Source organism: Oncorhynchus mykiss, chromosome 27, assembly GCF_057628025.1.
Source record: "Oncorhynchus mykiss isolate SJ-2025 chromosome 27, ASM5762802v1, whole genome shotgun sequence".
NCBI lineage: Eukaryota > Metazoa > Chordata > Actinopteri > Salmoniformes > Salmonidae > Oncorhynchus > Oncorhynchus mykiss.
In genome coordinates, this window is record NC_143048.1 from 5,725,046 (window position 1) to 5,740,263 (window position 15,218).

At 43.3% G+C, this 15,218-nt stretch overlaps 1 protein-coding gene across 1 annotated transcript in view; it reads left to right on the forward strand.

Moving 5' to 3' along the window:
- oafa (OAF homolog a (Drosophila)) overlaps positions 1-15,079 on the forward strand; it is a 30,402-nt gene extending 15,323 nt beyond the window's left edge. Inside the window, exon 4 of the mRNA XM_021587328.3 lies at positions 12,763-15,079. Coding sequence (XP_021443003.1) covers positions 12,763-13,040 — 278 coding nt within the window. The 3' untranslated portion in view covers positions 13,041-15,079. The remainder of the gene's footprint in view (positions 1-12,762) is intronic.
- The last annotated feature ends 139 nt before the right edge of the window (positions 15,080-15,218 follow it).

Genomic DNA, 15,218 nt, shown 5'->3' on the forward strand with positions numbered 1-15,218 from the left:
GTCTAGCCAGACACCTAGGTACTTATAGATGTCCACATATTCTAGGTCGGAACCATCCAGGATGGTGATGCTAGTCGGGCGTGCGGGTGCAGGCAGCGACCTTAGATAGGCTGGGCAGGATGGATATAGGTCTGTAACAGTTTGGGTCCAGGGTGTCTCCCCCTTTGAAGAGGGGGATGACCCCGGCAGCTTTCCAATCCTTGGGGATCTCAGATGATACGAAGGAGAGGTTGTACAGGCTGGTAATAGGGCTTGCGACAATGGCGGCGGACAGTTTCAGAAATAGAGGGTCCAGATGGTCAAGCCCAGCTGATTTGTATGGGTCCAAGTTTTGCAGCTCTTTCAGAACATCTGCTATCTGGATTTGGGTAAAGGAGAAGCTAGGGAGGCTTGGTCGAGTAGATGCGGGGGGGGGAGCTGTTGGCCGAGGTTGGAGTAGCCAGGAGGAAGGCATGGCCAGCCGTTGAGAAATGCTTGTTGAAGTTTTCGATTATCACGGATTTATCGGTGGTGACCGTGTTACCTAGCCTTAGTGCAGTGGGCAGCTGGGAGGAGGTGCTCTTGTTCTCCATGGACTTTAGTGTCCCAGAACTTTTTGGAGTTAGAGCTACAGGATGCAAATCTCTGCTTGAAAAAGGTGGCCTTTGCTTTCCTGACTGACTGAGTGTATTGGTTCCTGACTTCCCTGAACAGTTGCATATCGCAGGGACTATTCGATGCTATTGCAGTCCGTCACAGGATGTTTTTGTGCTGGTCGAAGGCAGTCAGCTCTGGAGTGAACCAAGGGCTGTATCTGTTCTTAGTTCTGCATTTTTTTGAACGGAGCATGCTTGTCTAAGATGGTGAGGAAGTTACATTTAAAGAATGACCAGGCATCCTCAACTGACGGCATGAGGTCAATATCCTTCCAGGATACCCGGGCCAGGTCGATTAGAAAGGCCTGCTCGCAGAAGTGTTTTAGGGAACGTTTGACAGTGATGAGGGGTGGTCGTTTGACCGCGGACCCGTAGCGGATACAGGCAATGAGGCAGTGATCGCTGAGATCCTGATTGAAGATAGCAGAGGTGTATTTGGAGGGCAAGTTGGTCAGGATAATGTCTATTAGGGTGCCCATGTTTACGGATTTAGGGTTGTACCTGGTGGGTTCCTTAATAATTTGTGTGAGATTGAGGGCATCTAGCTTAGATTGTAGGACTGCCGGGGTGTTAAGCATATGCCAGTTTAGGTCACCTAACAGAACAAACTCTGAAGCTAGATGGGGGGTGATCAATTCACAGATTGTGTCCAGGGCCCAGCTGGGAGCTGAGGGGGATCGGTAGCAGGCGGAAACAGTGAGACTTATTTCTGGAGAGATTATTTTTTTAAATGAGAAGTTCGAACTGTTTGGGCATAGACCTGGAAAGTATGACAGAACTTTGCAACTCCTCCCCCTTTGGCAGTTCTATCTTGACGGAAAGTGTTATAGTTTGGTATGGAAAGCTCAGAATTTTTGGTGGCCTTCCTAAGCCAGGATTGAGACACGGCAAGGACATCAGGGTTGGCAGAGTGTGCTAAAGCGGTGAGTAAAACAAATTTAGGGAGGAGGTTTCTGATGTTGACATGCATGAAACCAAGGCTTTTTCGATCACAGAAGTCAACAAGAGGGTGCCTGGGGACATGCAGGGCCTGTGTTTACCTTCACATCACCCGAGGAACCGAGTAGGATGAGGGTGCGGCTAAAGGCTATCAAAACTGGTCGCCTAGAGCGTTGGGGACTAGGAATAAAAGGAGCAGATTTATGGGCGTGGTAGAATATATTCAGGGCATAATGTGCAGACGGGTATGGTGGGGTGCGGGTACAGCGGAGGTAAGCCCAGGCACTGGGTGATGATAAGAGAGGTTGTATCTCTGGACATGCTGGTTATAATGGGTGAGGTCACCGCATGTGTGGGAGGTGGGACAAAGGAGGTATGAGGAGTGGAACTAGGGGCTCCATTGTAAACTAAAACAATGATAACTAACCTAAACAACAGTATACAAGGCATATTGATATTTGAGAGAGCCATACAGCAAGGCATAAAGTAATCGCAGGTCTTGATTGGGAGAGCTAGCTAAAACGACAGGTGAGACAACAACCGCTAGTCAGCTAACACAACAACAGCAGGTAAAATGGCGATGACTAGGCAGAGAGGGTCGGATTAGCTACACACAGAGCCCGAGTTCGCGGCTGGGGTCGACAGATAAAACATAAATAAACCGAATGGAGTACCGTGATTAATGGACAGTCCAGCAGGCATCAGCTATGTAGCCAAGTGATCATAGTGTCCAGGGGGCAGCAGTAGATGGAACAGGGAAGCCGCCACTACGCTAGCACGCGGGCAACACAGCGTTTAGTAACCCGGGGTTGGTAGGGGAGTCTGCTCAAACGGAGGCCGGTTGAAGGCACAGTGGATGGAGTATTCGTCGGCAGACCAGACGTGGTGTTGTGTCGGGGTGCCGTGTCGACAGAGAATCCAAGCCAGATGGCGAAAGAGGTATTGTAGAATTTTGTTTGCTAGCCGGGAGATGTGCCTGGCTCACGGCTAACTGGTGCTAGCTTCGTGGCAGTGGCGTCAGCCACTATAGCCAATTGGTAGCAGTGGTGATCCGGTGCCAAGTTCCAGAGTTTACAGCAAGGATCCGGTGGAGTATTGGGCTCTAGCCGTGTGTGAGTGGGGTTCGGGTGAACAGCTGAGTAGGCCGGGAGCTGGGCCTCAGGGATAGCTTCGGTACTGGATGCCACGGAGGGTGCAAGCTAGCTGTGAAGATCAGAAGTAGTGAAGTGTATATACGAAAAATACAAAAGTACACGAGAGGACAAACAAAACACGTCTACACTGCTACGCCATCTTGGATGACATAAGTATTTGATACATCAGAAAAGCAGAACTTAATATTTGGTACAGAAAACTTGGTTTGCAATTACAGAGATCATAGGTTTCCTGTAGTTCTTGACCAGGTTTGCAAACACTGCAGCAAGGATTTTGGCCCAGTCCTCCATACAGACCTTCTCCAGAGCCTTCAGGTTTCGGGGCTGTCGCTGGGCAATACGGACTTTCAGCTCCCTCCAAAGATTTTCTATTGGGTTCAGGTCTGGAGACTGGCTAGGCCACACCAAGACCTTGAGATGCTTCTTACGGAGCCACTCTTTAGTTGCCCTGGCTGTGTTTCGGGTCGTTGTCATGCTGGAAGACCCAGCCACGACCCATCTTCAATGCTAAGGATCGTGGCTGAGGGAAGGAGGTTGTTGGCCAAGATCTCGCGATACATGGCCCCATCCATCCATCCTCCCCTCAATACGGTGCAGTCGTCCTGTCCCCTTTGCAGAAAAGCATCCCCAAAGAATGATGTTTCCACCTCCATGCTTCACGGTTGGGATGGTGTTCTTGGGGTTGTACTCATCCTTCTTCTTCCTCCAAACACGGCGAGTGGAGTTTAGACCAAAAAGCTCTATTTTTGTCTCATCAGACCACATGACCTTCTCCCATTCCTCCTCTGGATCATCCAGATGGCAAACTTCAGACGGGCCTGGACATGCGCTGGCTTGAGCAGGGGGACCTTGCGTGCGCTGCAGGATTTTAATCCATGACGGCGTAGTGTGTTACTAATGGTTTTCTTTGAGACTGTGGTCCCAGCTCTCTTCAGGTCATTGACCAGGTCCTGCCGTGTAATTCTGGGCTGATCCCTCACCTTCCTCATGATCATTGATGCCCCACAAGGTGAGATCTTGCATGGAGCCCCAGACCAAGGGTGATTGACCATTATCTTGAACATCCATTTTCTAATAATTGCACCAACAGTTGTTGCCTTCTCACCAAGCTGCTTGCCTATTGTCCTGTAGCCCATCCCAGCCTTGTGCAGGTCTACAATGTTATCCCTGATGTCCTTACACAGCCCCTGTTCTTGGCCATTGTGGAGAGGTTGGAGTCTGTTTGATTGAGTGTGTGGACAGGTGTCTTTGATACAGGTAACGAGTTCAAACAGATGCAGTTAGTACAGGTAATGAGTGGAGAACAGGTGGGCCTCCTAAAGAAAAACTAACAGGTCTGTGAGAGCCGAAATTCTTACTGGTTGGTAGGTGATCAAATACTTATGTCATGCAATAAAATGCAAATTAATTACTTGAAAATCATACAATGAGATTTTTGGGATTTATGTTTTTGATTCCGTCTCTCACAGTTGAAGTGTACCTATGATAAAAATTAGACCTCTACATGCTTTGTAAGTAGGAAACTCTGCCGATTTTGCAGGATATCAAATACTTGTTCTCCCCAGTGTACCTGCTGGAACGTGTGCTACGGGTGGGTGCAGCTATGGTGACCAGCGAGCAGAGATAAGATGGGACTTTACTTAGCAGGGTCTTGTAGATGACCTGGAGCCAGTGGGTTTGGCGACGAGTATGAAGCGAGGGCCAGCCAACAAGCGTACAGGTCGCAGTGGTGGGTAGTATATGGGGCTTTGGTGACAAAACGGACGGCACTGTGATAGACCGCATCCAATTTGTTGAGTAGGGTGTTGGAGGCTATTTTGTAAATGACATCGCCAAAGTCGAGGATCGGTCAGATGGTCTAACCAGACACCTAGGTATGTAGATGTCCACATATTCTAAGTCAGAATGGTCCAGCGTAGAGGTCGACCGATTAATCAGAATGGCCGATTAATTAGGGCCGATTTCAAGTTTTCATAACAATCGGAAATCTGTATTTTTGGGCGCCGATTTGCCTATTTTTTATTTTATATATATATATATTTTTAAAGACTTATTTAACTAGGCAAGTCAGTTAAGAACACATTCTCATTTTCAATGACGGCCTAGGAACGGTGGGTTAACTGCCTTGTTCAGGGCCAGAACGACCGATTTTCACCTTGTCAGCTCGGGGGATCCAATCTTGCAACCTTACTAGTCCAACGTAATAAGGACCTGCCTCTCTCTCGTTGCACTCCACAAGGAGACTGCCTGTTACGCGAATGCAGTAAGCCAAGGTAAGTTGCTAGCTAGCATTAAACTTATCTTATAAAAAACAATCATAATCACTAGTTAATTACACATGGTTGATATTACTAGATATGATCTAGCGTGTTCTGCGTTGCATATAGTCTGACTGAGCATACAAGTATCTGACTGCGCTGTTTATGACTTCAAGCCTATTAATTAACTCCCGGGATGAGGCTAGTGTAACCGAAGTGAAATGGCTAGCTAGTTAGCGCGTGCTAATAGCGTTTCAAACGTCACTCGCTCTGAGCCTTCTAGTAGTTGTTCTACTTGCTCTGCATGGGTAACGCTGCTTTGATGGTGGCTGTTGTCGTTGTGTTGCTGGTTCGAGCCCAGGGAGGAGCGAGGAGAGGGACGGAAGCTATACTGTTACACTGGCAATACTAAAGTGCCTATAAGAACATCCAATAGTCAAAGGTTAATGAAATGCAAATGGTATAGAGGGAAATAGTCCTATAATTCCTATAATAACTACAACCTAAAACGTCTTACTTGGGAATATTGAAGACTCATGTTAAAAGGAACCACCAGCTTTCATATGTTCTCATGTTCTGAGCAAGGAACTTAAACGTTAGCTTTCTTACATAGCACATATTGCACTTTTACTTTCTTCTCCAACACTTTGTTTTTGCATTATTTAAACCAAATTGAACATGTTTCATTATCTACTTGAGGCTAAATTGATTTTATTGATGTATTATATTAAGTTAAAATAAGTGTTCATTCAGTATTGTTGCAATTATCATTATTACAAATAAATTTAAAAAATCTGCCGATTTAACCGGTATCGACTTTTTTGGTCCTCCAATAATCGGTATCGGCGTTGAAAAATCTGAATCGGTCGACCTCTAGTCCAGAGTAGTGATGCTGGACGGGCAGGCAGGTGCAGGCAGCGATCAGTTGAAGAGCATGCATTTAGTTTTACTTGTATTTAAGAGCAGTTGGAGACCACGGAAGGAGAGTTGTATGGCATTGAAGCTCATCTGGAGGGTTGTTAACACAGTGTCCAAAGAAGGACCAGAAGTATACAGAATGGTGTCGTCTGCGTAGAGGTGGATCAGAGACTCACCAGCAGCAAGAGTGACATCATTGATATATACAGAGAAGAGAGTCGGCCCAAGAATTGAACCCTGTGGCACCCCCATAGAGACTGCCAGAGGCCCGGACAACAGGCCCTCAGATTTGTCACTGAACTCTGTCGGAGAAGTAGTTGGTGAACCAGGCGAGGCAATCATTTATGAAACCAAGGCTGTTGAGTCTGCCGATTAGGATGTTGTGATTGACAGAGTCGAAAGCCTTGGCCAGGTCAATGAATACGGCTGCACAGTATTGTCTTATCGATGGCGGTTAAGTTATTGTTTAGAACCTTGAGCGTGGCTGAGGTGCACCCATAAACAGATCTGAAACCAGATTGCATAGCGGAGAAGGTACAGTGGGATTCGAAATGGTCGGTGATCTTTTTGTTAACTTGGCTTTTGAAGACCTTAGAAAGGCAGGGTAGGATAGATATAGGTCTGTAGAAATTTGGGTCAAGAGTGTCCCCCCCCCCCTTTGAAGAGGGGGATGACTGCAGCTGCTTTCCAATCTTTGGGAATCTCAGACGACACGAGATTGAACAGGCTAGTAATAGGGGTTGCAATAATTTCAGCAGATAATTTTAGAAAGAAAGGGTCTAGATTGTCTAGCCCGGCTGATTTTGCAGCTCTTTCAGAACATCAGCGGACTGGATTTGGGAGAAGGAGAAATGGGGAAGGCTTGGGCGAATTGCTGTGGGGGGTGCAGTGCTGTTGACTGGGGTAGGGGTGGGCCAGGTGGAAAGCATGGCCAGCTGTGGAAAAATGCTTATTGAAATTCTCAATTATAGTGGATTTATCGGTGGTGACATAGTTTCCTATCCTCAGTGCAGTTGGGAGGAGGTGCTCTTATTCTCCATGGACTTTGCAATGTCCCAGAACTTTTTTGAGTTTGTGTTGCAGGAAATACATTTCTGCTTGAAAAAGCTAGCCTTGGCTTTTCTAACTGCCTGTGTATATTGGTTTCTAACTTCCCTAAAAAGTTGCATTTCACGGGGGCTGTTCGATGCTATTGCAGAACGCCACAGGATGTTTTTGGGTTGGTTAAGGGCAGTCAGGTCTGGAGAGAACCAAGGGATATATCTGTTCCTGGTTCTACATTTCTTGAATGGGGCATGCTTATTTAACCTGGTGAGGAAAGCACTTTTAAAGAACAACCAGGCATCTTTTACTGACGGGATAAAGTCGATATCCTTCCAGGATACCCGGGCCAGGTCGATTTAGAAAGGCCTGCTCGCTGAAGTGTTTCAGGGAGCGTTTGATAGTGATGAGTATGATAATGATTGCACATCATACCAATCCTTAAAATAAATACACCTGACCAGCAGTAGGGGGCACAAGGGTCAGTGGAGTGGTTTCCCTTACAATTACGACCTTGACCAAATTAAACTATGCCTGCTTATTAAAGCTATTTTTACTTTTTATTTGCTTGATCTCCAAGGGAAGTCTATTCCATAGACAAATGCCTATATGGAAAAACGTGCTCCTCGCAGTACTGTTTACTCTTTAGAAGACATAACACGAGCTCTGGTATTGTGACTGTGTTGGTTATAGACCATATCAATGTGTTTCATTAAACCTGGGGCGCGATCGTTTAAGATGTCAAGCATATGATTTAAGTTGGTCCACTCTGGACTCCAAAGGCAACAAGCCCACCTTCAGGAACTCCCCTACCCCTATGTGGGTCCTAGGGGAGACATTCAGCATATACCTGAACATTATTTTGCAAGACCTGCGTTCTCTTTTTCAGCTTTTTTGATAGCCCACTATACTAAACAGAGCAGGCATAATCAACATGACACTGAATCAAGGTTGAGACGAGCAGTTTAACTTTAATGTTAAAATATCTAGTGTTATGATGTAAATTTAATTTGTTTGCCTTTTTTTTTTTTTAATTTATCAGCAATCAGGTCTCCAGAAAGGGATTTCTCTAGGGACACAAAGATAAGATACTTGTTTTAGATTCGCTCTCCTTGCCTGCACAGTTTACCGTTATCTTGTCAGCCCTAAGCAATCTGTTTTGTTCCAAACAAAATCGATTCAGTTTTTACCAAATGTAGTGACAATTTTTGTCAGACAACCAATCTCTAACAAAATGCAATTCCTTAACTCAGGGTCTCTATGTAAACTGTATCCTTCCCTGATACCAGTATTGCTGAATCATCAGCATACAGTAAAGTGTAAACTCTTGCTTTATCTGGCATATCATTAACGTATATAAGAGAGGCCCTAAAATTGATCCCTGCGGTACTGCAAATGCCTCTGACAGAACATCACCAACATTACATAATTGTGTTCTGTTGGTCAGATAAGACCTAAAACATTTCACTGCTACATCATTTAGACCCGTGCATTTCAGTTTCATCAGGAGAATATTATGATCCACAGTGTCAACAGCTTCCTGCAAGTCTAACATGACCATACCTGTATAGTTCCCCTTCTCACTTTCCTGCTTAATGTGGATATGGCAAGTATCAGTGGAATGAGCTGTTCTAAAGCCAGATTGTAGTTCATAAAGAAGTTTGTGCTCAAGAAGGTATCCCTCAAGTTGATTTTAAAAACTAATCTCTCAACAACTTTGGATGAGGTTTTGAGGATTGACACAGGCCTGCAGTTTCCTACATTTGTTTTACTACTCTTCTTGTGGAGTGGAACAACCCGGGCTGTTTTGAGATCCTTGGGAAATGGACCACTACTAATAAAGGTTTACAATATGTTATCATTTTAGCAGTGACACGAGCACTATTCTTTGAATTGTGCAGGAAGGTTATCCAGCCCAGTTGCTTTGTTTATGCTTAATGAGCACAGCTCAAACAAATAATTTGTGATACCTTTGCTATGGTAAAAGTAGTTAATGAAAGACTGGCCATAGTGTCCAGAGCAGAAGGGTAACTTCTGAACCAGAGATGAAGCTATAGTGGTAAAACAATTTTTTAAATAATTTGCAACATTTTGCCTGGTCATAACATAAAACATCAATATCCAGGACAATACTACAGGATTTTACATAAGGGGGAGTTTTTAAGCCAATGTTCATTTCAGAAGTTCTAAAGAATACAAGGCTGATGTAAGTTGTCATTAACGGCATCTATATAATGTTGGGATGTGGTCTTATCCATTTTGTATCTTGCCTGGTTTCTACAGTTAATTTAACCATCATAATCTTGTTGTAGATTTGTCCTTCTGAATCTGGCCAGGTAGCGATCCCTTTTCCTTATGAGGTCTAAGATCTCGGATGTGATCCATTTCCCTGACCGCTGTTTGATTTGAATTTGTTTCATCGAAGCCAGAGTCGAGTGCAGACAAACAGATCATTAAAAAGATACCAAGCTTGATCAACATCACAGTTTAGTACATGAGATCAATCCAAAATTCCCAGGACCTCTACATAACGTTTTTTTTTTTTTGTATTGTTTCATAGACCGTACCTTCATGAATATATTACCAGCTCTAGTAGCATTATGGATTTCTTACGGGTACAGTAGGTTACCATATGATCACTAAAACCAATATTTAAGACTCCTGACTGGCAGACATTCTCTTGATCTGATACAATAATCAAATCCAAGTTGATTTACTGTCAATACGCACCTGGGTTGGCTCAACAATTAGTTGTTCTAGTCCAAATAGCTGATTTTAAAGTTATACAGGGCATTTACTAGTGTACGTTTCTTGGGTGATAACTGCACATTTGTATTAAAATCGCCGATAAAACACCAAGTATAGGACGACATTTAGGAAGAAGTATATCTACCCATGAAACCTCAAGACCATCCATTTTCAGATCTGAAAGAAGGTTAAAATGCACATCATTCCTAGTAAAAACACACACGCCACCACCGTTTCGGTCAATTCTATGAACGCTATGAACACGGTAGTTCAACCTCATGGTTGGATGGGTCAATTGAGGACGATGTCGCAGTAACTACTGCAGCTCGTGTGTTTAGAAGCAAGGAATTTTAGTTCCTCTAATTTCAGCAGCAGGCTCTGCGTTCACATGGATAAAATGAAGTCCTCTCTGGTTGAAACAGTCAAACATGTCATTTTCTGTGCCCACTGCTGATACATCGACGATCTCATCTAGATTGCACTCATCATCCCTGCTTGTGTCCAGCATCCCAATGTTTGGCACCGCATTTAAACAGCATACATTGCAAACAAGCAAAATGTTGCTTTGAGACTTTACAGCTTCATCATATGACAAGGGGTTGATACTTCCACAGTTTGTGAACAAACAAATGTCACAATCCACTGCTTTTGAATTCTTCCTTACGGTCTTACCACAGTTTGGGCATAGTTGTTTAGCTTGCTTTGTGGTGTTTGGGCCAGGACGGGTGTACAGCGTAGCAGGCTTAATGTAACACGCAGCTTGTTGGAGTTAACACCGGTCTCAGCTGTGTTTACTGTGTACCTTCCCCGAGTGGCTCAGCTGTTGCCGTAGGAAAGGTGATATCAGGTGCTGGTGCTGTGCTGGAAAATGTCCCCCCCTGCCAGAGCCCCCCCCCCCCCCCCCCCCCCCTTCGCGTTCTTCATTGCTGCGACTTTCCTGCTAGTTGAGATTTCTGCTCTTCACTCCATTGTCAGTTTAGCCTACATTTCACTGATCTTAGTAGCAGAAATCATTTTTTCTCTGCAGTTTTCGGTTTGGCTATTTGTTTCAAGTGTATGTGGCGGTTCTAGCTTGTATGGCGCCCCTCAGCACCCGGGGGCACCCGTGCCGCTCCCTGCAAGATGCTACGGTGGGTGGCTGCCCATGTCACCCGTCCCTAAAACCGCTACTGATTTATATTAGTCTATAAATCAATCTCTTTGCCAAATTTGTCATCTCTCCCATGTCTTATTCAACTAGTATTTTTGAAAGTGTAAGGATAATAATTCAGCTATAATTGTTCTGAAATGTTTATTGCTTGCCAACATATTACTTACTCCATCTATGTTTAATATAATACGCATTTATTAATTCTGTTGCCTATCCTGACGTGAAGTTTGTTCTATGGAAAGTATTTGACTCTAGCCACAAAATTAAGGAAATTAGAAGGGGGAGGGGTTCTGCCAGGTTGGAGATTTTCGGCACAACACCTGTTCAGTTGCTCATGGCTGAAGTTCACAATATGAAAGCGAAGATTTCCATCCACTTCTTTCGGTGTAGGTGGAATGGGAGTTTAGGATAATCGCCATGTTTGAATTGTAGAATAAATCAGAGACGACAAAGCAAAACCTCTGGCTAAAGCCATAATAGTATTGCACGTTGAGATATACAAACAAACAAACAATACTCGAATAGCAAAAAATAAATTTAAGAGTCTGTTAGGTGAAAATAATAAAAAGGGATCTGCAGTGGTGTAAAACTATTTTAAAGTACTACTTAAGTAGTTTTTTTGGGGGTATTTATTTTACTATTTATATTTTGGACTACTTTTACTTCACTACATTCCTGAAGAAAATAATGTACTTTTTACTCCATAAATTTTCCCTTAAGACCCAAAAGTAGTCATTTACATTTTGAATGCTTAGCAGGACAGAAAGTGTCCAAGAGAACACCCCTGGTCATCTCTACTGCCTCTGATCAGGTGGACTCACTAAACACAAATGCTTTCTTTGTAAATTATGTCTGAGTGTTGGCATGGCTATCTGTAAATAAATACAAATGGTGCAGCTTGGTTTGCTTAATATAAGGAATTTGAAATTATTTATACTTTTACTTTTGATACTTTAAGTATATTTTAGCAATTACATAGACATTTGATACTTAAATATATTTAAAACCAAATACTTTTTAGACTTTTACTCAAGTAGTATTTTACTGGGTGACTTTTACTTGAGTCATTTTCTATTACGGTATCTGGAGTTTTATTCAAGTATGACAATTGTGTACTATTCCCCAGTGGTGAAAAAAGTATCTTTCACAGTCAATGTTTTTGGCCTAGTGGCCTTTCTCAAGACAAGGTGCACATTAGTCCACCTTTGTGTGGACGTGGAATAAAAGATGCAGATGACCTTTTTCATTTGGAGAGGTCAGCCCCTCCCTCGGTGAAGTATGATTGACTGGAGTGCTGAGCTGGAATAAAAGCCTGCACACACTATGGCCTCCAGGAATTCAGTGCCCACCCTTGGTCTAGACCTTAATCACACACTCGCTCCAAGTTAAATTCATCCAATACATTTTAGCTCTATATGTACACTACCAAACTAGCCCAGTTCTACTTCAATAACACTATTAGTATTTGACAATGTAGAAAAAGATTACGTAATTGACTGTAAACTGAAATGTTCTCTCCCTGAGAGTCTGTTTTGCTCCTATAGCTCTTGCTTAACTTTAGGCAATCACTTTTTGTGATCGTTTTTTTTTTTTTTACGAGAGCTGACTGAAGAGCCCTGTATCTTTTAGTTTATATGAAGTCAACCGTGTCGTCGTAGATAATGTACTGTAAAAAAAATGTGGCCTAATGGTCAGTGCAGTGCACGGTGAACCATCTGTGATTGAATAGAGATAGCAGCACTCTTTTGCATGAAAAAGCTCCTTATTACTAGCCTAGTCCCAGATCTGTTTGTGCCGTCTTGCCAAATCCTATGGTCATTGTCACAGTGGGTGTTGGCAAGACCGCACAAACAGATCTGGGACCAGGCTACCTTAATTAGTGCATTGACTCACAAATATGTTGCTTGCTGCACCTGTAGGAGTGGAGGGATCCGTGTTTGAGATCCTGCCCCAGTCGGTGGACGTGGTCCCGGTCCTGCTGTCGTGCCGCTCTACGAGAGACGTGTGGCAGCCCTGCTCCTGCAGCTTCAGCCTGCGTCTGGAGTGGTACCCCTGCCTGCTTAAGTACTGCCGCAACCGCGAGACCACAGGCAAAGGTAGCCCCTACAAGTGCGGCATCAAGAGCTGCAGCAAAGGCTACCAATTCACCTACTATGTCCCCCACAAACAGCTCTGTCTCTGGGATGAGGAGACTTAGCAGCACACTGGCTGTGCAGTCAGACCCCCTCACCCCCCAATGCTTTTCTTTTCCTCCCTTATTTAATTTGGATATCACGTTGGAGTTCAGTTCATCCTGTCGTGAGATGATAGTAGTTTTATGCCTTAAATGGGACAGTTTAGGTTGAAATTGAGACCAAAGCTATATACCCTCTCAATGACTCCTTTGACATTTCCTATAGTTAGGATATGATGCTGCCGAAGTGTCCAGGTACCTACTGTGCCACCTAAAGTTACTCTCACACGTTTTTTTACTCACACGTTTGTGCCCAGCTAATAAAAAAATGACTACAAGAACCTCCTCTCATAAGGACACGTTTATGCATACGGCTGGACAGAGCAGACTTTTTTTCTACATTTCTTGCCCAGTGGGATGATTGGTGAAGGAACAATGTTCCCATTATGTTGTCACAGGAAACCGTGGGATGCGGATCGGAACGGTCAGTCGGACAGTGACTTATGACGTCAATAACACAGCTTTAGCCAGCTCTCTTCCTGGTCGACGGCAACTCAGGTTGCAATCAACAATGTTTCTCTGATTGCTGGGATTATTTATTTGGTTGCAAGGTGAAATTATTGAAGATTCTTATGTATAAAATGACTAATCTTAAGTTTTCTTTATATAAACTTCATCCCATTTTGTCTTTTGATTTGTGTAGCAAAACAGACAGATTATATACACATTGAAAAAAAAACATTAAAGAAAAACATTAGCAACACCTTTCTAATATTGAGTTGCACCCTCTCTTGCCCTCAGAACAGCCTCAATTCGTCGGGGCATGGACTCTACATGGTGTCAAAAGCGTTCCACAGGGATGCTGGCCCATGTTGACTCCAATGCTTCCCACAGTTGTCAAGTTAGCTGGATGTCCTTTGGGTGGTGGACCATTCTTGATACACACGGGAAACTGTTGAGTGTGAAAAACCCAGCAGCATTGCAGTGGGACCAAATTTCATGAATCCCAATTCACAATGGAAGATCACCTGAGTATCGGTAAACCGTCTGGGTTTGAGAGAGAATGCCACTAACTTGAACATCATTCACAGCTCAGTCACTGACGGCCATGATTGATTTTTCTTTTACACACACTATATATATATATTTATTATGATTCATTTTGACAAAGGTCTCCAAGTTAATTTGCTTATATTTCATTATTCTTTCAAGGTTGGGGGCAAACCACAGTAAAGATTCACAAAGGAAATATTCTCCAAGGAAGGGCTGAAGTTGCAACTTATTTGATTTGTGTTCACTTTTTTTCACTTCTCATAGAATGGATCTGATAAACGTTCTAAGCAGTACAGTTAATGCAATGTGTAGCTAATGCATTCCATTCAAAGTTCAACACATGGATTATTGGGGGGGGGGACGACGACATCTAACCATAGTCAGTGAAACCCTTTTACCATTATTACATTTCTCATGTCGGTTCATTTCATTAACATCACAATTTGTTAAATGTACGTGTAGGGCCTTCCTGATTATCACTTGGATAGGTGATTCCATTCCACACAGAACACTTTGTTCAGGTAGGACTAAAATAATCAGCAATCAGTAGGGAAAAGTCCAATTTTATTCCACAATATGATCACTTGTCTGCTATCCGATTCCTATACCTCATTACGGCATTTTACATCTCGAGTAGCTTAATGCGTTTTAATCATATTCAGTAGTAACTGGTACCTAATTTGTTTTGTTTAATTCTCCTGGTTTTATTCTGTCACGTTATGCTAATGTTCACTTTGTGTATGACCTCTTCCTAACTGACAAACCAAAATGTATTTTTTTGTTTGTTGTAAAAACCCTTCGAACTGTGGCCATTCTATAGTAACCTATGTGCCTTAACACTTCAAATGATATTTTTGCAATGTAAAACTAGAGTAAAGTCTCTTGTATTTTTCTATGTAAGAGTTGTGTATGTTTGCAAAGAGCAATACCACAGAAAATGAAGTCATTTACAATTCAAATGTAAATTTTTGCCTGCAAGGGTTCAATAAAGGTACCTCTTTTGCACTGCACTTCTGTGGGTGGTCTTTATTCAGCAAAAATCTGACTTCAGAACAAGATTCACTGACACCTACCATGCGCCAGGTACAGTATACATTTTCGTGTAGCTTTCATGTTCCCCACCTGTACCAGAGAGCATTTCTGCAGAAG